Source organism: Lonchura striata, chromosome 36 (genome assembly GCF_050655825.1).
Source record: "Lonchura striata isolate lonStrDom1 chromosome 36, ASM5065582v1, whole genome shotgun sequence".
NCBI lineage: Eukaryota > Metazoa > Chordata > Aves > Passeriformes > Estrildidae > Lonchura > Lonchura striata.
In genome coordinates, this window is record NC_140738.1 from 12,469,012 (window position 1) to 12,490,190 (window position 21,179).

Below are 21,179 nucleotides of genomic sequence, written 5' to 3' on the forward strand. Positions count from 1 at the left end.
TTGACAGAATCACGTTCATCACTCCATCCAGTCTGCAGCCACCATTTCATCTGACAGCTACCAAACGCGGTGTCAGGTTAAATCCTAACTCTGTCAGTTTAAACCAGTGTTTCTGTATCATTGCCTTGATCTTAATTTTCTTATTCAATTGTCATTCTGGCTTAGACTCTCCCCCTGGTTTGCCTTCAAACCAGTACAAAACTCACTGTGCTCATCCCTTGTTTTCCTCCCAAAACAGGATTTCCCATACCCAAATATTTTCCAGATGGAGAAGAAGATTGCGAGGAAGAGGAAGATGCCCTGGGACACCGAGGCAGGTGAGGAGGAAGTCAGTGCCCCTTTCCCCCTCTCTCCTGCTCCATCTCCCAGCCCAGCCTGGCCCCCAGCTGCAGGACAGCCCCGCTGCCGGTGCCCTCCTGCTGGAGATACTCTGGGGAGATCTCCTTGCCCTTCCCTGTGGCATGGAGGCAAATCCCATCCTCTCCTTGTCCTTCCTCCCGCAGTGCAGGAACTAAGGATGGAGACCAGGAAGGACAAATCCCTGCAGCAGAACCTCATGGAAGAGGCCATTTTGAGCAACTCCACAGCGCAAGAATCCAACAGGGAGGAAAATCCCTGGAGATCTCACAGGAGGAGGGTCTGCAAGCCCAGCCCAGGATGCTCTGAGGAGGAAAGACCCACTCTGGGCCAGGAAGGTGGGCAGAGCTTCAGCCAGAGCTCAGAGCTGGTGGTCCCTGAGAAGCTTCCTGATGGGGAGAAGCCCTACAAGTGCTTGGAGTGTGGGAAGAGCTTCAGGAGGAGCAACAATCTGAAACAACACCTGATGATCCACACTGGGGAATGGCCCTATGAGTGTGGGGAGTGTGGGAAGGGCTTCAGCTGCAAATCCCACCTTTTCAGGCACTTACACATCCACACTGGGGAGAGGCCCTACGAGTGTGGGAAGGGTTTCAGGTGGAGCTCTGAACTCATCATCCACCAATGCATCCACACTGGGAAGAGGCCCTACGAGTGTCCCGAGTGTCAGAAGAGGTTTCACAGCAGCTCTGATCTCCTCAGACACCAGCAGATTCACACGGATGAGAGGCCCTTTCACTGCCCTGACTGCGGGAAGGGCTTCAAGCACAACTCCCACCTCATCAGGCACCAGCGCATCCACACTGGGGAGAGGCCCTACATGTGCCCCACTTGTGGGAAGACGTTTCACAGCAGCTCAAATCTCCTCCTGCATGAGCGGATTCACACTGAGGAGAGGCGCTTCCTCTGCCCCGACTGTGGCAAGGGCTTCAAGCACAAGTGCAACCTTGTCAGCCACCAACGCATCCACACTGGGGAGAGGCCCTATGGGTGTCCCCAGTGTGGGAAGAGCTTCACATGGAGCTCTGACTTGACCAGACACCAACGGAGCCACCAGTAAGGGAAGTCCTGAAAATTCTCCAGCTGCAGGAAGAACTTTGTGCACTGCTCCAGCTTCATCCCCCATTGGAGGACCATGTTGGGAAGAGCCTTGGTGATCCATGTTCCCTGTGATCCATGCTGGGAAGACACCTGTCCCTTTTCCTGCCCCTACCAATGGCCTGATGTGGGATTGAAGGACATGAGGGTCTGGCCATGGCCCTGTCACTACATTCACTCCCACCTCAGGTCATTGCCAGGGGTAGGAAAGGGAATCTCTCTCTTTCCCTGAGGAGACGGGTGTCCTTTCCATGCAGGAGGAAACACGTGGCCAGGAAGATACAATTGATGGTGATGTAGTTTTCCCTGTAACCAGTTTTTCTTATCCCTTCTGTTGTCAATATTTTTTCTGTTTCTGTTTGTTCCTTATCTTGTTGCTGTTGCCAGTAAATTGTTCTTATTCCAGCCTGGAATCTTTGCATTTTGTGCTTTCTATGGTAGGTGGGAGGGCAGCAAATGGCAGGGCGGTTTTAGCAGCAGCAGGAAATTGAGGAATGCCATTCCTGAACCCCGGCCTGTGGAAACCGAGCATCCCAGCTGGTGCCAGCCCTGGTGGCCATGGCAGCAGCCTTGGGAGTGGGTCCCTGGCTGGGGCTGAGGGAACCTCTTCACTCTGGTGCCCAGGGACAGGAGTGGAGGGACCAGCTGCAGCCGAGTCGAGGCAGGCTTAGGTTGGATCTCAGGAAAAGCTTTTTGCCCAGAGGCTGCTGGGGCTGTCCAGGCTCCCCAGGGAAGGGTCACAGCTCCAGGGCTCTCTGAGCTCCAGCAGCGTTTGGACAGCGCTGCCAGGCCCAGGCTGGCAGTGTTGGGGTGTCCTGTGCAGGGCCAGCAGTTGGACTCGAGGATCCTGATGGGTCCCTCCCAGCTCAGCCAATTCTGTGGTTCTGGATCCATGACCCTGGGGATGGGAGTGCCAATGGTTGCCATGGCAACGAGCTCCAGGCCTGAGCTGGTGTCCATGGCAACCACCCCTGGCATGGGGTCTCCATGGAGCTGCCCAGGGACTGACCATAGCAACAGGGGCTGGGGATGGTTGCCATGGAAACTGACCATAGCAATGGCCATATTGGGATTTCACCTCCAATATTGACTGTTGTGACAGACTGGAGGAGATTGGTGGCTGCAAACAGTTCATGTGTAGGGGAGGAAGGGGCAGGTCCAGCCTTGCCCTGCCCTGGAACCCCAGCCCTGCCCTGCCCTGGAACCCCAATCCCCAAGTGCCTCTATCCCAGCCCAGCAGTGTCTGCCAGTCCCTGGCACAGCACAGGCAATGCTCCACAGCCACCTCTGGAGCCCCAGCCCAGCTCCTGAGTGACCAAATGACCCCAAGTCCCACCTGGGGGAAGAGCCCAGGAAGACCAAGGGGTATTTAAGGCTGACCACAAGGCAAGCACACATCTTGACTCTACCTCCTCTTGGAATTTCCATCTGAACATTGCTGGAATCCAGGAGTTGGTAGCTGAGTGTGTGCTTCTCTGTAATCTTATTGTTCTCTCCTTTGGTATTTACCTCTTCTATTTCTGTACTCTTGCAAATATTGATTAACTTAAAATTGAACAGGCTCAGAGTTTGTGAAGTTGAATGGGCCAAGTCAATGCTTTGAGAAGTTTTTTTTGTTGATTGAATGCCATATTAAAACGTTTGCCAAAGTTTCACTGCTTTTCTAAATTTCCCAGTAAAGGCTGTTTTGTTGCTTAGAGCTCCTGAGAAACTCTTGATAGTATTGCTCTAGTGCATCCAACTCAGAGTGTTGCAGATGATAGATAGATATGATTGTTCATAAATAATACAGCTAGGATGAGAAAAGTTCTCCCAGCTAGCCGGATGTCACTTCTGTCCTTGGATGAATCCTGGAGTGAAATGGACTGTTCCATCTCACCCCCCAGAAGATGTGTGGCTCATCCCGCACCTCTGTACCTGCCCCTAAAACATCAGTGTCTGTAACCCCATTGGCCCATGCCTTATCCCAGCCCACCTAGGAGCCCCTGATAAGGGGGCTCCGAGAAGCCATGCGGCCGCTTGGAACCTCTTCCCACTCTTGGAACCTCTCCCCTCTCTTAGAACTTCCTCCCCTCTTAGAACCTCTCCCTCCGCCCCTGGGGCTTCCCCTCTCCTAAACCCTCCTTTTGTCTCTCCCCTCCCCTGCCCTCTTAAACCCGGCCACATGCTACGCCTGAGAGCACGAGGCTCGGACCTTCCTGCACCCCCAATAAACCTCTTTCCCCAAGAGCAACCTTCAGAGATCTCTGCCTCCCTCCACCCACACCGTGCTGGAGCGTGGTCATCCCGCATTTAGGTCCCTGGGCTATTTGTTTATTGAGTTGAAAAGACTAAAGTGGTTTCAGTGGTATAATATACACATCGCTTGTCAGGTTGAGATCAAAGCAGCTTTAGCTATAAGAGAATAGAAGATGTCTGCACTTGGCAAACTCTTATTTTTCCTCCACGTATGCTGTACATTCATCAAAGAGCATCTTCACAAGTCATACTTTCAGCTGTCAGCCACTCCTAAAACTCTTGCAGCTGCCTTCCTTTCTTCCTCAAAAAGATAGAATGGGGCTTTTTTCAGCCCCAGCCATCCTTCTCACTGTGCAGAGATAGGGACTGTGCAGTGCCATACAAGTTCCTCAGCCTGGGGACAGGTGCTCATTCTCTCCTGCCTCCAATGGTGTGAGTAACAAACTTGCAAGCAGGAGTCACTAACAGAAGCAGGTGTCTCTCACTTTTTTTCTTTTTCTCTCTTTTTTTTTGTTGTCACTTTCCAGTATTCTGTGAGCAATAAAAATCCTTAAATATTTGCAGGGGAAACTAAATTTTTTGTTCTTGTTTTTGCTTGACTAAAAATCTGGGGGTTTGCCAAGATACAGATCAAACCAACAGCAATCACTGTCAGTGGTATTTTTTTCCATGTTGAAAAAGTTTAACAATTAAATTCCATCATTTACTCTGACATGTTGAGATATCAGTCACTATTGCATGGGCCAAGCACTTATTCTGGATTATATCTCCCAGTTATATAACCAAGTATTCCTTCAGTACGATGGTCTTTTTGCTAAAAGATTTGATGTTCCATAGAAGATGCAATTACTGTACAGAGTTTGTGCATAAAAAGAAAAATCCTCAATCTCTGACATATGTATAGAGCTGACAAAGGAAAGAAATTCAGTATCAGAGCTGGGTAAAATGGCTCATGGTTCAAGTGGTTGTTTTTAATGCTTTTAATAAAAAAATCCTCTGCTGTTGTTTTTAAATACATGTAGTCAAATCTGGAAATTTGAGCATAAGAACATAATGTAGCCACAGTAGGATAATGGACTGAGAAAAATAACCACTGAAAAGACTGAATAAAAAATAAACACTCCCCACTTTGTCCCCCAATTTTTCTGGAATTGTTTAAAGCTAAAAACTACAAAACCAAAATTTACAGAGCTATTTTTTCTGAAGTGTGGACTATACAGTAGTGATAATGAAAATGAGAACAAGCCTCCTGGGATGGTTGTGCTACTTTGCCCTGCCAGATACAGAAACATTTCTATACTTTAAGTATTTTATGTTGTTTTAAATTTTATTTCATTTCTAGGGAACAACAGTACCTCAGGTCATTTTGATGTCAGATTGTATTTCACATCATTTCTGTATGAGGTGCATTTATTTTCTTTGGATACTTCAGGAAAACATTATGAGGAGCCTGAAAATTGATTATATGAGCTGTGGTCAGGATGCAGCCTTACAGAAAAATCATGAGCACTAAACTTTCCTTGCCAGCAACAATTAAAATATGTAAACCAGTATTTTAAAGAATTTGAGTTGAATGGTGATGACTTTAAATGGCTTTTTAAAGATGGTGACAAAAGTACTTATGGGTATTTTCCCCTATACTCATACAATTCTGTGTCTTTAATGCACTGTAATCATAATAAATATTTCCAGAACTGAAGAAACAGAGCCTGAGAGCTTGTCCATCCTAGAAGTTTCTATTGTTCTCATAAATTTTTCTCTACAATTATCTCTTCTCTTGGAAACACTGTGACATAACCATGCTGCCATAATAAGCATAAGCAGTAGAAATCAAATTCAGAGCTACACAACTTATTTTACAAGGAGAACAGATAATGAAATGGTAAGTAGTGTCAATATACATTAATGGAAAAAATTGCCTAAGCCCTGCATGACTCTGAAAGAGCAAGCTTTCCAGTTATTTTCGAATATTCTGATCCACATGGAAAATGCAGAGAAGTCCTATTTTGCAGGGCTGATTTGCTTCGTATGTGAGCCATAGCAAGGTCAGAATCCTTGGAAGGACACTGCTTCTTACCTCAAGATTTCTGTGAGCTTCTGCCTTGCTTCTGGCTTGGAAGACCTTGAAAGGCAAAGAAAGAAGAGGAAACCAGTGCACTTTTAACCAGGGGTGACTCAAGAGATTAAATCGCTGCCCACTGGCCATGCTTCACAGAGCACAAAGCGAAGATTGACTGCCCATGACGACATTTGAACCTTGTGTCATTGCTGTGAATCCTCCTGAGTGTACCTTGCTCCTTAGACTGAAGGCACTGTCATTGAGCAAGCTGGGGGTTAAAGCAGCCTTTTTATTTTGGATAGTAATTCACTAATACTTGGGGACTGAGAGGATTTGGGTTGCAGTACTTATTACAGCCTATTTCTGCCTTGGTGGAAGGAGGTGAGAAGTACAGAGTACCTGAAGCAAGGAAGAATTGAGATATGCCAAAGAACCAAAAAGCTTGATTGGCCACCTAGAGCAAATCTTTGTGGGCTTTAGGAAACTGTGGGGTGGCTGCTCTCACCTGCTTCATGACTGGCCTTTCTTTTCCTGCATATTATTTTCATTTCTACTGTTTGTATTGTTTTTTCTTGCACTTTGCTCCTTACTATGAATTAGTATGCTGCTCAAAGCTAAATATCAGCCAAATTGATAAAGATAGGTTATTTATATCTTCTCAGGATTTAAATGCCACAGAAAAAGTTGGGGGACTTGAGCAGATCAAGCAATGTTTTACCCTGCAGCGCCATGTAAGTGACTAACTGCTTTAATGGCAGGTACATTGACAGCTTTAGTTTGGATATGGAGGGAAAATAGATTGTTTTTCGGAAGACACTGCTACTTTACTCAAATTTGCTGCACTACAGCTCAAGGGTTAGAGCACACCTAGACAGTGTGACCATGCTGTAACTATCACTGTGTTCATTTGTAGTTTTTTACTCAGAAGTTGAAGCTTCTTCTTCTTCCTTTAATTAGCTGCCTCTATCAGGACCTGTTTTGTTTTCTGCTATAAATGGTGGGTCAAATAAAAAGAAGGACAGATTTCAGGCAATTTGAGAAATTTTTCTTCTTTTATTATTTCTTCACACATATATATGTAGATATTGCTGAAGGGCAGCTATTACTGAAGGGTAGCTCAATCTTTTAGGACTAAATTGTTCCCTAGGAGTTGTAAAAGTGACTGTGTAAAGAAAACTTCAGCAATCTTTCCAAAGATTGCTAAAAAAATTCAAGAGTACTCTGCTGCAAAATTTCAGGCATTTCAGGGCATTTTCACTTCAAACTTCAAGCATTTCTATGGAAATGCTCAAGAGACAGCATACTTAATATATCCAACATCTCTGTTTGCAAAGAGTCTATTTCAGATAGAGGTATAGGAAGGACATTCTCAAAGATATAGAGGGTTACGTACAAAGAATGACGCATTTCAGGCAATTTGAAAAACTTAACTTCTTTTATTAGTTTCTCAAACATAGATATTCAAGTATTGTTTAAAAGCAGACAAGCAACTGGGGGAATTCTCTAAACTAAGGGTAATTCTCTAAACTAAGGGTTTAAACTAATCTAGTCTAAACTCTATTTCTCTACACTAAGGGTAGCTTTGCAAAATAGTTATATACTGCCAACACTAAAGGGCCTCTGGAATGAATGCTAAGAAACAAGTCTAATTAAAACTACAACTCACTAAATAACTACATTAAGTCCCTAATAGGCTAGGTTGCTGTCTTCGAGGTATTCCAAGCAACCTCCATCAGCTTCACTGTTGTTCTTCTGCAAGGATGTGCAGGTGGAGCCCGTTTCTGCCTCCTTGACTTAGGCAACAGCACTGTTGTAAATGGAAGGTGAAGGGCAAGGCCACTCATGGAAGTGTCTGCACAACAAAACCATGTGCTGCAGCATCTTCCTTTCACAGGAGCAGGAAAGCAGCTTCAGGATTGCCGCGGACAAATACAACAATCACAAAGAGTCGACGTCACAGCAATCAGCTGCGAACTTCTCCATCAGAGCTTTGTGCAGGGAATTCTTCTCAGTGTTGGAGAGCATCATCCAGAGGTGAAAGTGCAGCTGAGCATAAGCCTCCATTGCCTTTCTGTGGGCATCTGGATCTCGGGCCAGGTACTCAAAGAGGTTGAGTGGCTCAACCTTTTGCATTGCTTGTGGCAAGCTGATCTCTGCAGGAAGCTTCTCGTTGCCTAGAACAAAATGGTCCAGGTGTTTCCATTTCAGGCAGAGCTGCATGTATGCCATGATGTCCCACAGCCGCAGTGGAAATTCCTTCCTGCGCCAGTAGACGGGCGGTAAGATGTTTAACACATGCATGACCAGAGTCTTCCAGTTAGAGTTGGAAAAACCTGTGCCGCTCAGCATGCAGGTGAAGAGCTGCAGGTATTTCAGGTGCAACCTCTTACATGGTATCTGCCTGGCAATGTGCTGGAAGAATTTTGCCTCCGCCACAGCGAATGTCTCAGGCCATGCTGTTCTTGTGACGATGTTGGCCTTGGCGGGCTGACTGCTCACAAGGTTACCGGAGTTGCCTTTCTGGGCCTCTAAGGGCTGGTTGACCACAAAGATGTCATAGTCCCCTTGGCACACCCAAAAAAGCATCTCCACCGACAGGGTCCTCTTGCCTCTGCTCAGCTGGAATTGGCAGGACCGGCTGCAGGGCTGAAACACCAAGTGCCATGAGTATGACTGAGGCACATGCAGCCACGAGCATCTCACCATCTGGAAGAACCAGCGGGAGGTTTTCTCCACATCCAGGTAGGAGCCGGTGCAGAGTGTCTCCAGGAGGCTGCGCTGCTGCTTCCGCCGCAGCTCCTCCTGCGAGTGGTGCAGGAGGCACAACAGCTTCTCACCCAGCTGCTCGCTCTCACACGTGCACACCAGCTCCACATGGACGCTGAAGGTCCTTGCTGCCGTCTGCCCTGCACTGCTTGGCTCTAGGTGGAAGGTGTGCCCTGGCGGGGGATTCAGTGGGACCAGCACACGGTACACCCCATCCCACTTATGGGGGCTCCAGCCCTCAAAGGCACTGCCCACCCTACTACTCGAGGCACCGGATCAAAGCTATTGCTCACGCTGTACACAAAGACACACGTGAAGCTCTCCATCAGCTCAGCTGTCACTGAGCAGCCTCTCTCCAGGTCCTCCACAGGCCACTCTATACCATCCATTAAAAGGATGTCCTTCTCATTCCCAGCATCTTGGGTGTCTTCTCTGTTTTCAATTCCACCACTGGCATTTTCTTCCCTGCCACCATCACTGCCACCTTTTTCACTGGCAGCCACATTACCTTGTTCCTCTTCTTGTCTATCATTATTCTTGTTTCCCTCCACATTCACATCAGCCTGTTATTCATCCTTGTTTCTATCATTGCCATCTTCTGCTATCACATCCTTATTTACTTCCTCAGGTGCAGGAAAACCACTATGGGCAATTTCATTCCCACATTGATTGCTATCTTCCTGCCCAGTCCAGTCTTTACTTCTTTGGTCATTGGCACGTCTGCTTTCCTGCACCTTCACATCCATGTATTCTTCTGTTCCATCTACATTGTCTTCACCTTCATTTACATCAGTGTTTTTGCCTGCCTTTATAGTAACACTATTGTTTTTTTCTTCATTTCCTTCTCCTTCTTCCTTTCCAGTGTCCTTGTCTTGGTCCACCTGTACATCCTTAGTTTTTTCTTTATTTGCTTCTCTAGATCTTCTTTATTTCCAGCAACATTGCCAGGTTCTTCTTCATTTCCTTCAGTGGTAGTGTCTCCTGGCATATCCCCATCACTCTGTCCTTCTTTCTTTAAGTGATAGCCATTGTCGACATCGCTGTCTTCCTTCACATCATAATTGCCACTGTTGACATCGCTGTCCTCCTTCATCTTCACATCATAATTGTCTTCAATGGCATCATGCTTGTTGCCATCATCTGCAGCCACAGGACTGCCTTCTCTGTCATCTTCAGTGCCGCTGTTTTCTGCCTCCAGAGTCATATCTCTGTCTTCTTCACCTTCCTCTGGATCAGCGGTGTCTTCTTCCTGTTCAGTTATTCTCTCATCTCCCAAGGTCTTGCGGGAGCTCTGGTCCTTGCTGCTGCTGCTGGCCTCACAGCTCCTTCTCCTGCAGCCCAGCCACAGGCCCAAGAGAAGCAGGATGCCAGCAAGAACCCAGAATGGCCACTGCTGCAGGGCACCAAAGAGCATGGCTCCCCAGCCCTCATCCTGCTGCTGCAGGGGCCCCTGCTCCAGCTCCTGCATCAGCCGGGCCATCTCACGGTCCAGCAGCTCCTGACGCTCCCGCATTCTCTGGCGCGTGGCCTCATCCAGCCCATCCCCAGCTGGCTGGGGGTACTGGATCAGGCTTTGCACAAGCACAAACAGCAGTGACAGTAAAGCCATGGTCTGCAGGAGGACACACGGGAGGGGCTCAGTGGGGCCGGAATGGAGACAGTGAGGGGCAGGAGCGGCAGGGATGTGGTGGCAGGAAGGAAAGGGCCCCCGGCAGCTGGCAAGGCTGCACCGCTGCCCCGCACGCCCCGCGCCCCCAGCAAGGCGCTGCGCCCGGCGCTGGGCCCTGGAGACGGGGCAGCCCCGGGGACCGGCGCTCCTGTCCCAGCCCTCCTCCAGCCCCCTTTCCCCTCTGCTGTGCACTCACCGCTTGCCGAGGCTCTACTGGGGCAGTGGCACCAGCCTGGGGCCTTTTATAGTTGCCCCCATTGTGACACGGCCCCTGTGCTGTCACAGAGCCCAGAGCGCATCACAGGCCAGCCCCGCCCGCCGTCCCAGCCCGGTCATGGAACTCATCATGGCCCCGATGCAGAGAAGAAAGGAACTGAAGTCTTTTTTTGCGTTTCAGGCTCTCTTATGTAGTTTGTCTCACAGCCACACAGCACTCCCCCTACCCCAGACTGGATGTGAGACTTCAAAAGGTGATGCATGTCATCTGCATCCTGTTCTGTTCAGCGCTTGAGACAAAACACCCCAACACCTCTTTCTGCTGCTGCTGGAAGGGGCAGATGAGATGGCTTGAGCTATGCTTGTAGGAAGCTACCAAAACAGTAATAGCCTCTTCAGCTGCACACTCACTAGGCAGAGGAATTTACCTCAAGGCACATGTTGGACCTGAAGGCACATCTGGAAGTGAAAAAGCATCTTGAGAAAAAATATCTGCGTTTAGTCTCAGAGGAAGAATTTGAGCCACCTCAGAGCATTTCTGTTTTGTTCTATAATTGTGGGGTTGGCGGCTTTTTTTTTTTTCTTTTTTTTTGAGGGCATAATAATTGTAATAAACACTACCAAATGTGAATTTCCCCTCTCCCTTCTTTGATGGAAGACAAGCAATGAAAAAGTGGCAATTGCTCTTTCTCTGCATCTTACTCCAACATTTGCTGTTATTAAAATTTGTATCTTCTTTTCACTAGTCCATCAGTTTGAGGTGATGTCTGCAAATGAATAATAATTTTTCTTACCACTGTATCCTCAGCTTTAAGAGGATTCTCTCCCTTTCATATTCAGATCTTTCATTTTCTGCTTTATGCATCCTTTAAAGACCAGAAGCCTTTTCCCTCTGCTTTTTAATTTACTTCGGAAAAGCACATTAATTAAACAGTTACATTTGGTTGGTTGAAGGTTGTCCATGATATTTACTTAGCTGGGGTTTATCTGGCTGTCAGAATAACTCACTGGAGAGATCACAATTTTATAACAATGCTGGTCAACCAATGTGACCTTCAACAGGACCACCTGTGGTGAACTTTGTGAGCCCGCCTGTGGCACTCATCCCTGCCTTTTCTGGCATGATTTTATATGCTACTGCACCTCAGGCACACAGTATGTAACTTCTGTCAAGCCTTCAAGACACTAGAAGTGTGATTCTGGAAATGCTGATAAATATAAAAGATACGACTCAGAGATAGCCATGTTACCTCTTCTTCTAAGGTTTCCAGGCCTGTAAACGAGGAGGGACAGGAACAACCAGACAATCAATTTATGGAACACTGAAAAGGTCAAGATATTGTAATATGCTGTATTGCACTGAATCTATGGGATATTAAAATTCAGATGGTTCATTCCTAGAAAATATTTGCAGTTGCACAAATAGAGAAGCACAGATTTCCACCATGGTGGCAATTACACAAACAAATGGATCTACTCCAATTACAGTTCGAGACAAACATCCTTGTGTGAGCTTCTTTGGAGCTTTTATATTTGGAGTACTGAGTTGTTCCACTCAAGCAGAGGAACTTAACCTGATACCAGGGATGGAAGGCTTCTTCCCTTCTTCTTTCTCATAAACAAAATGATGAGAAAACATTAACAGTCAGATCAACCTCTGCTAACCTTTTAACTTCAGCTGTTGATATGATTAAGTCAGGACCCTCTGTTAGACTATTTTTACCTCTTATTTTCTTTCTCTCCTTTCTGATCCTTAATTTGCACTTGACATTTCAATTGATTTGTTGGGCTAAGGAATTTTGCCACTATTAGCTTTACTTTGACAAACCTCTCTTATTTTAGCATAGAGGGTCCCAGAAATTTAGCTAGGAGCCATTTTGACATAAGGGAAAGATGAGGTTTCTGGTCTATGTGACCCTGTACATTTTACAGGCTTTTGAGGAAAAACTCCTTTTCTACAGGATGCAATTTCTAAACCTCTGGACATTGCTAGTCTAATCGATCCTAAGTGGTGACCAACATTTTTTAAATCCTTATCAAACTCTGGACCTGCAGCTACAACTGAGGCTGCAGCAGGAACACATGGAGCAGAAAGGATATTATATGTATCTCGCAGAAAATAGTCTTCTCAGTACATCCCTCCTCTCAGTGCTTGCTTATATTAAGCACTGAAAGTCACAGTTCTCTATACAGAGCAGAACCTGACTATTTAGAAAGGAAATAATTTAGCCAGCTAACCCAGACAGAGAATTGAGGCATTACTTCAGGAGAAATGAGGAAGGTGATGTCTGCCATTAGTCTTCAGTTACAAGAAGAAATAAATCCTGTCCCAAATTAAAGCAAGAGTTGCAGACCACTTGCATTGTGACTACAAACAAAGTTGAAAGAGTATTCTGGCAAGAGCTTCTGAATTTAAATACAGAAATGACACAGGTCATGTGAGAACCAAAGAATGGAAACATTAATAAAGGAAGCAAAACCCTGTCCATGTCACTCCAAGATGTCTTCTGATATCCATGGCAGAATGGTGAGTTTGACAGAAACATTTATGTCTGCCAGGCAGATATCCAGTTATAGGAAAAAATTCTGTTTGTCTATGAAAACGCAGTTTTCAGTAAAAAAGATGAAAACTAAATTTGAATGTATATAAACAATACAAAATCATTCTTCAGGATATCTTTATGTATCAGGAGGCACATCTTTTATAACACTTTTATTGCTATATTTGTGAATAACTGTTTTGCAGTGCTATTTTAACTCAAATAATTAAGCTTTCCTTCTGTTTTATGTTTAAAAGTTTGGGGGTTGGGGTTTTTTGGCATTTGGAAGCAAGTCAACTGGAGAGCATTTTCTGTGCCATCTGAGGCCAAAAGTAACAGCATGGAGTCAGAGAAGGCCATTCAGCAGGCAATTTGTATCCTCAGTTGGGTATCCCTTCTGTAGAATGCAGCTGGTATAAACTATACAGGGTCTGGGGCTACAGAAACAGCAGAAATTAAGAAAGTGAATTTTCTAGAAAAGATTGAAGTATAGAAAACTTTGAGCATGCTGTTAAAGAAGTTGTGAGTTTGGTTCAGGGGACTGCAGAGTTGATCCCTTCTTCAGTCATATTTCAATTGTTAATACAAGAGGAAATAGATCTTTTGATCACTTTTTCCTGTTAACAATCTGTTTTTAAACACTTCTTATATATTGTTTTGCACTCATAGTATGATAAAAAACACAATTATTGAAAAATTCAGCTACATGTGAAAATTAGATTTGGAAAAAATGGTGCTTCTTTACAAGTGTTGAAGTAGTTCTCTCTTCTTTGAGTAACTCCAGCTTTAGAGCAGGTATTTGAAAGTTACTAGTGAATCATACCTATGTCCTTCACCATTCTAAACAGACATCTGCACTTTGAGCCACTTTGGAAGCCTCAGCTGTTATGGGCAGTGCCTTCTCCATAAATAGCCAAAAGTTAGGGTGCTGGAGACTCCATCTTCACTGAGAAAATCCATTCTAAAACTTGCTGAAACTATTACTATCTAATCCCCAGCTTCTAAAGGTGTTTCTTTTTATCCCCATTCATTCTTTGTACCCAGCCTGAGCTCTGGGGGTGCCAGGGGTTCTGGAGGTCCCATTTGTATTCCTAAAGCTGCCATAACCCCCTGGAGGAACTCTCCTGCAAAATTAGTTCTGCTCTCTGAGTCTATGGCTTCCACAGTCCCTTTTATTGGAATGATGTCTTTTAGAAATGCCTTAGTAAGTGATCCAGTGGTTGCTGAGCAGTCAGAATTGCTTTTGCCCCCCTGTTAGGTGAGATGGTGTCACCAGAAGATATTGAAGCCTTCCTGCTCAGGGCATTTCAGTGCCAGGCTCTTACAAGCACACACAGCTGTGCCGGTTGAGCTGACCATGGGGGTAACCTGCGCTTTGTCTGATACCCTTTCCTCAATAACAGCGTGTCTTGGAACTCTTTTCCCTTCTGCTGCCCTTGAAGAGCCATCCACAAAGACATTTTCTGCCTCAGGCCAGGCAATGTCTCCTGAATCTCCCCCAGGCTGGGTCTGGAGCTGTGTCACTTGAATGCAGTGCTGGGTTTCTTCCCACCCCCTCTGTGGGCTGTTCAAACAGGAGGCTGGGTTAAACCCTTCCCCTGTCCTCAGTTCTGAATCCTCCTGTGCCACTGAACAAGTTTCACACTGTAATAACCGAGCACTGCTCATCCATTGCGAGGCTCTTTTGGTTATCAAAGCTTGAACTTGATGGCAGACTGGAACAGTTGGAGATCCTGTTGTCATCAGGTTTTGGTCCTGGGTCCCCGCTGAAGCTGTGGCTGCACAATTCTGCAGACAATGAGGCCACTGTGGCCACTGGGTGAAACATTTTGGCCCAAGGATTCCTTTGGCATGGCCCTGTTGAACATTCAGCTACAATTCCAATTTCTTTTCTGAGTCTGGAAGAGACAGAGCTGAGGCATCAATATTTTTGGTTGTTCATTTTCTCAAGTTTTGCTCTCTTTCTCCTGTCTATACCACAGCATGGAGGCTGTCTGAGGTTAAAAAGTCCTACAATGTTCTGGCTGGAACAGAGAATCCTCAATCCAGGCTGTGTAATTCCCTATTTATCCTCAAAATTGTCTCAGCTCCTTTTTGGTCCAGGGAAATGTTACTTCTGAGATTGCCCAGTGCCTCTCTGGGTCAATTCACCAGGAATCTTCAGTCCCAGTATTTCCCAAATATTTAACCTTTTTCTCCACCATTTACCATTTGTTTTTTTTTTTTTCCCCAATACTCAAAAGATATTTTTAGCCAGGAAATTCAGCCATTTCACTGGGGCTTTGTCTACCACTTGTTCTTGTCCTCCTCATTGGAGCCATCTGATTCCCTGACTGGCAGGATAGGAGTGCTGTAGGGAGACATCCCTGGCTCCAAGAGCCCTGCCTTTAGCAGGGACTCCATACCAGGCTGTGAGCCCTTCCTTCCCTCCCCTGGAACAGGGTGTTGCTTTTAGACACCACTTGTCCTGGTTGCTTCCAAGTAGTTTGGAGAGGCTCCACATCAAATTTTCCCTGGGGCTGCCCACACCTCTGGGTTCCCTTCAGCACAGGCCTTGCCAGACATTTGACACAAAGGTACAGCAGCAATAGCCTCTGTATCACCTTTTACAATATTACAATGCCACCATCAAATTCCTTCCTAGTCAATTACAATCAGAGTAGGAAGAAAAAGAAATTAGTTTATTTCAAACCTATCCCCCACAGCTCCTAATAGTGATTGAACAAATGATTGATACCAGCTCAGCTTTCCCATTTATTCCCTTAATAATGAAAACACTCCTTTACAATTTTCCCCCTTTAGGTGTAATATTCAGAGTGGATGGAGAGGCCCCTGTGTCCATCAGGAGAGGCTTCCTCTGGATGCAGACCCAGCCTGAATGTTGTGCAGGGCTCCAGTGTGGTGGGTCCTCGGTGGGATGGGAGCTCAGAGAGCCCTGACAATCCATGTCCATGCAGGGGTGGACTTGCTCCTGCTGAGGGTGCTGCTGTCTGTGCTTGCAGTGTCCTTGTGGGCTGCAGCTGGAGCCCTGACTCCTTCCCAGGGGCTGTTTGGGTGGGCTCTGCCCTGGCCAGGAGGGCAATGCCTCTGCCAGGTGCTTGTGGCCGACCCCGTCATGCCCTGGGTGCTGGGGCCCCCTTGGGCCCTGGGGTTGATCCCTCAGGGGCTGAGGGAACTCTGCCGTGGCCTTTGCCTTCAGCTTGGCCTTTTGCTCATCCCTTCTTGCCTTCAGCTGCTGTGCCTTTGTGCCCAAGTGCTGCAGGGCTTCTTGTGCCACTCCTGCAGCCCCGGTCACTGCCTGTGGGTGCTCATCCTCTGAGAGCTGCTGAGCTTTCTGCAAAACCTTTCCTTTCTGCAGGGACCCAAACGAAATCCTGAACAGCAAATCCTGATCCTTCATGTGCACTCTGCATTTCCCAGCTGTTCCTTTGTGTTCCCCGTTGTGCTCAGGGTCCCTGCCCAGCCCGTGTGGCAGAGCCGGTGCCTGTCCTGCCGCAGTGTCCAAAGGCGGCCCCCCCGGCGGGCAGGGCCGGCAGCTCCCCGGGGCCGGGCAGCGGCCGGGGCGTCCCGCAGCCTCCTGGGGGCCGGGGGCCACTGCCGGCCCTGCCCGGGGCTGGTGGGGTCAGGCAGCGCCCGGCGCTGAGCCCCGGCTGCCCCACAGCCCCGGCCCGGCCCCGCAGCTCCCCACAGGCCCCAGCCCGTGCTCCCGGTGCCGCACCTCTGCGCCCGGTGCTGCCGCTGCCAGCGCAGAGAAACCCCTGGCATCCTGACCTCCTGCTTTTCCTCTCCTGGAAACCGGGGATGGAAAGGATCTGGATCAGCTGGCAAATGTGAGGATAAGACCCTGCTGAAAAACATTTCAGTCCTCTGTATTTTTCTCTTTCTCCTCTTTTCCATCATCCTTTTTCTTACCACATAGATTCCTCCTGCTGCTTCTTACCTGAACCATATTCCTGCACACTTCTCTTCACCCGATCCCTTCCCAGCACACCAACCCCATCCATCCCCTGTTGTCCAAATCCCTTCTCCCCTTCCCTTATTGCCCCCCTTGGGTGTCCATGTCCTTAATTACCTCTGGGGAAATATGCAAACTACCTCAACATTCTCCCAGGGGACCCTTCAGAGACATTTTGGGATAATCATCACTTTGGCCAGGACCGTCCCTGGCTTTCCCTTTTCTCCCCTCCATGGGTGCCCTGCCATGTTCACTCCCCGAGGATCCCAGGGCACTCACTGATGAGATTTTCAGTGCTCTCTCCCTGCTGACTCTTCACAGACCCCCTGATGTGTCACTCATCTGTCTCCTGGTCACTCCCAGGTCCCAAATCAATCCCCAGTGCCACTGCCAGCCAAGGGAGCCGATCACCCAAAGTGGGTGAGGCACCTTCAGCTGCACTCCCTGCCCGCCGCCCCGGAGGGTGGAAGGAATTCGGGATGAGCCCCAGGGTGTGCGGGAAAATTGACATCACCAGACGATTCTGTCCACAAAGAATACAGAGGAGTACTGTAAAAGTAATTTCATTTCTAAAACTGGGAGAGGCCATGGGACATTTCCCATGGGATCTCTCCAATTGTTGAAGGACACAGCCTCCTTTTCATCCTAATTCTCCTGGCCACATCTCACTCTCTCTTTCCTAATTGGCTGAAGTACTTGAGAGCTACAGATATCCCAGTCCACCTACTACATACACCATTAATATGCACCCCACTTTCATATAGCAAACGATATTAATGGCTCTGTTAAGTCTTTGTTGTTCTTCTGGAAGTTCATGAATAGAGCAGGACCTTGGCTGAGCAGCAGTCTGTGTCATCAATTAATAAAATTTTCTGAAACCGATGTCTTCTCCTGTCACTTCCTTACATAAAAAAGTTGCCTGGCCCTATCTCCGAGCAGCTTTAGAGCATCTGTTTGTAAAGACACTTTCCTGTGGTTCCTTCCATGGGGTCCCCCGTTTGTGGGACATCCCCCCTGGAGCAGGGTGTCCCCTCTGTGCTGCAGCCCCAGGGCTCGGGCCGAGCTCAGCCAATCAGAGCCCGCGGCGCTGATGACTCACCAGTTGCCAGGCAGACTCGCAGCTCCCCGCGTTCCCCACCTGGACCCACCTGCGCCCCCCCTCGGCCCCATGGCCCCGCGAGGGGAATTTGGGGAGGTGGGAGTGGGGCAGCGCCAAGGCCGGGCCCCCCCGCGCTGTCCTGGCGGGAGCGGCTGCAGTGGGGACCGAGTGCGGGCGGGAGCGGCCGAGAGCCTAGCGCTGCCCCAGCCCGACCTGCCCCAGCTCCATCCCTGCCCCTGCGCTGGGATGCTGTGGGGCTGGGGGGAAGAGGGAGCCGGCAGTGGGTGCTGGGCCTGGGGGCAGGAGGAGAAGGGAAGGAGAAGGAGGTTTGAGGAACAGAATGGTCAAAGGATGCAGGTGGCAGGAGAGGGTGGGATTGTGCAGGAGAAGGAGGAATAGGAGGAGGAAGAGGAGTGTGAGGAAGAATAGGGACACCGGAGGAGGAGGAGCAGAAACAAGGATCACCACAAGGTTCCATACCTCCTTGTATCTATAGCCTCCCCTCAGCCCCAGGAGCATTGTCACCCCACATGCAGCACGTGACTGTTGAGGGGTTCCACGATTTTCACAGGGGTGAATCACGGCATTTCTCAGCTTTATTGGGTTAAATGTTGGTGCTTTATTTTTTTTAGGGGCTGAATCTTTATGTTTTGGAGGAATTTTTTACTGAATCTTGATGTTTGGGGAGGTTTTGATCTGTGTCTTAAAGTTTTGAGGATTTTTATGCTGAACCTTGGTGTTTTGGAGGTTCTTATAGACACACAATGCCCAATGACTTGGTGAGATGAAGTGGGGACAGGAGAAACTCCCAGTCCAAGATGCTCTGTTCTTTTTTTTTTCCCCCAGACCAGGATTTTTCATTCCCGGGGAGGAATGAAAATGGAGGAAATGGAGGAGGAGGAAAAGCCCTGGAGATCCCGCACAAGGAGTGGCAGCAAACCCAGCCCAGGGAGCTGCAGGGAGGAAAGAGCCCCCCTGAGCCAGGAAGGTGGGCAGAGATCCAGCCAGAGCTCAGAGCTGGTGGAGAAGCCTCGTGGCAGGGAGAAGCCCCACAAGTGCTTGGAATGTGGGAAGGGTTTCAGCCGGAGCTCCCACCTGATCGAGCACCAGGTGATCCACACTGGGGAACGGCCCTACAAGTGTGAGGAATGTGGAAAGTGTTTCAGGTGGAGCTCCATTTTGAGACTTCACCAGAGATTCCACACCGGGGAGAGGCCCTTTGAGTGTGGGGAGTGTGGGAGGAGCTTCAGCCAGAACTCCATTCTGATCCAACATCAGAGGATCCACACTGGGGAAAAGCCCTTTGAGTGTGGGGAATGTGGGAAGAGCTTCAGCCAGAGGAGCAGCCTGATACAGCACTCGGTAATCCACACTGGGGATCGGCCTTATGAGTGTGGTAAATGTGGGATGAGCTTCAGCCAGAAGGGCTACCTGATGCAACACCAGAGGATCCACACTGGGGAAAAACCCTATGAGTGCGGGGAATGTGGGAAGAGCTTCAGGCAGAGCTCTGGCCTGAGGAGACACAAGAGGATCCACACTGGAGAAAAGCCCTACGAGTGTGGGGTGTGTGGGATGAGCTTCAGCCTCAACTCCCAGCTTACGGAACACAAAAAGATCCATACTGGGGAAAAGCCCTACAAGTGTGGGGAATGTGGGAAGAGTTTCAGGGAAAGCTCAGGCCTGATTCGGCACCAGGTGATCCACACTGGGGAACGGCCCTACACCTGCTTGGAATGTGGGAAGAGCTATGGGTGGCACTCAGACCTGAGAAAGCACCAGCGCATCCACAGCGGGGAGAAGCCCTACGAGTGTTCCCAGTGTGGGAAGAGGTTTCAGATCAGCTCCAGTCTCCTCGTACATCAGCAGAGTCACACCGAGGAGAGGCCCTACCGCTGCCCCGACTGCGGGAAGGGCTTCAAGCACAACTCCCACCTCACCGAGCACCGGCACATCCACACCGGGGAGAGGCCCTACGAGTGTGGGAAGTGTGGGAAGAGCTTCTCACAGAGATCAGCCTTGATCAAACACCAAAGGAGGCGCCACTAAGGGGGGAAGCCCTGTGAGTTCCCCAAAGGTGGGAAGAGCTTCTTATGCTCCTCCCAGCTCCATTCCCTATGGGAGGATCCATGTTGGATGATCCTCAGTGACCTTCATTGGGCAGTCTTGGTGATCTATGGGCCTGGTTATCTGTGTTGGGAAGACTCTTGACTGGGAGGCTCCACATCTTCCTCGTTCCCTCTGGGCACCTAGATAAACCCAGTGGCAGGAACATCCACTGGGGCACAGACCAACAATGGGAATTCCTTGGGGAGAGCAGATTTAATGACTTCCAACTCCATAAAATCTTTTGCATTCAATCCTATCTTCTGGTGGCATCAAGGAATACTGAATGGTCTTGGAGGTATGTCCTAGGTTGACTATATGATGCTTGTATCTCCAGTTGTCTGTTCTGTTTATAGTGAGTTATAATTTTTGCACCTTTAAGACTTGTTCCGAGAGCAAAGGAGGGAGAGAAGGGCAGAGTTTGTTTTCAGAAACTGCACTCACTCCTCCACATTCTTGCTCCTGGGCCGGGTTGTCTGCAGATGGACAGACAGAGGTACAGATCTCTCCTTTGCTGTTAATTAGTTTTAGCTAGCTGTGGCAGAGAAGTTCCCTGGACTGTGGCTGTTTTTCCCTTTTCTTTGGACCTGTTTAAACCTGCTCTGGCCTGAACACCCAGAAGAGCACCGGCAGCTCACACCTGTGGCCCAGCGGGCCAGGCCTGGACTGTGGCATTTCCAGCACCGGAGGGACTGATAAGAGACTGAGTGAGCTGAGCTACAACCCACGGAGGGACTTCCTGAGTTTGTCTCTCTTTTAGAGCAGCAAGAGGTTTTATTGTTTAATATTGTTTAGGTTTTATTCTTTAAAAAACAGTTTTTTCGACTTTTCTCCAAGGAGGTATTTTTACCAAACTGGCTGGGGGAGGAGCCAATTGAATCTGCTTTCCAGAGGAATCCCTTTGGAGGTTCTCTCCCAAATTTGCTCTGAACCAGGACAAGGTCTTTTCCAACTTCAGGGATTCCACGATTTTGATTTCCTATTGCCCAAGGGTGTCTTCTGCAGCCAGATGGTGGAAAAACTGGGGAAAAGACCAAGATTTTGGAGACAGTGGGGTAGAAACTCCACCAAAAAGG

General features: G+C 48.3%; 2 protein-coding genes across 2 annotated transcripts; one reads left to right on the plus strand and one right to left on the minus strand.

Annotated features, from left to right (window-relative positions):
* The first annotated feature begins 496 nt into the window (after positions 1-496).
* LOC146764184 (uncharacterized) lies at positions 497-20,208 on the plus strand. Its single transcript, XM_085565415.1, is given in 2 exon segments — positions 497-1,413; positions 19,038-20,208. Coding segments are annotated over 2 exon segments (2,067 nt in total). The 5' UTR covers positions 497-517.
* Positions 9,327-10,223, minus strand: LOC144248564 (uncharacterized). The gene has a single exon (XM_085565688.1). It carries the CDS (start codon positions 10,125-10,127, stop codon positions 9,327-9,329), a length of 801 nt encoding a protein of 266 aa, XP_085421814.1. The 5' UTR covers positions 10,128-10,223.
* Positions 20,209-21,179: the final 971 nt, after the last annotated feature.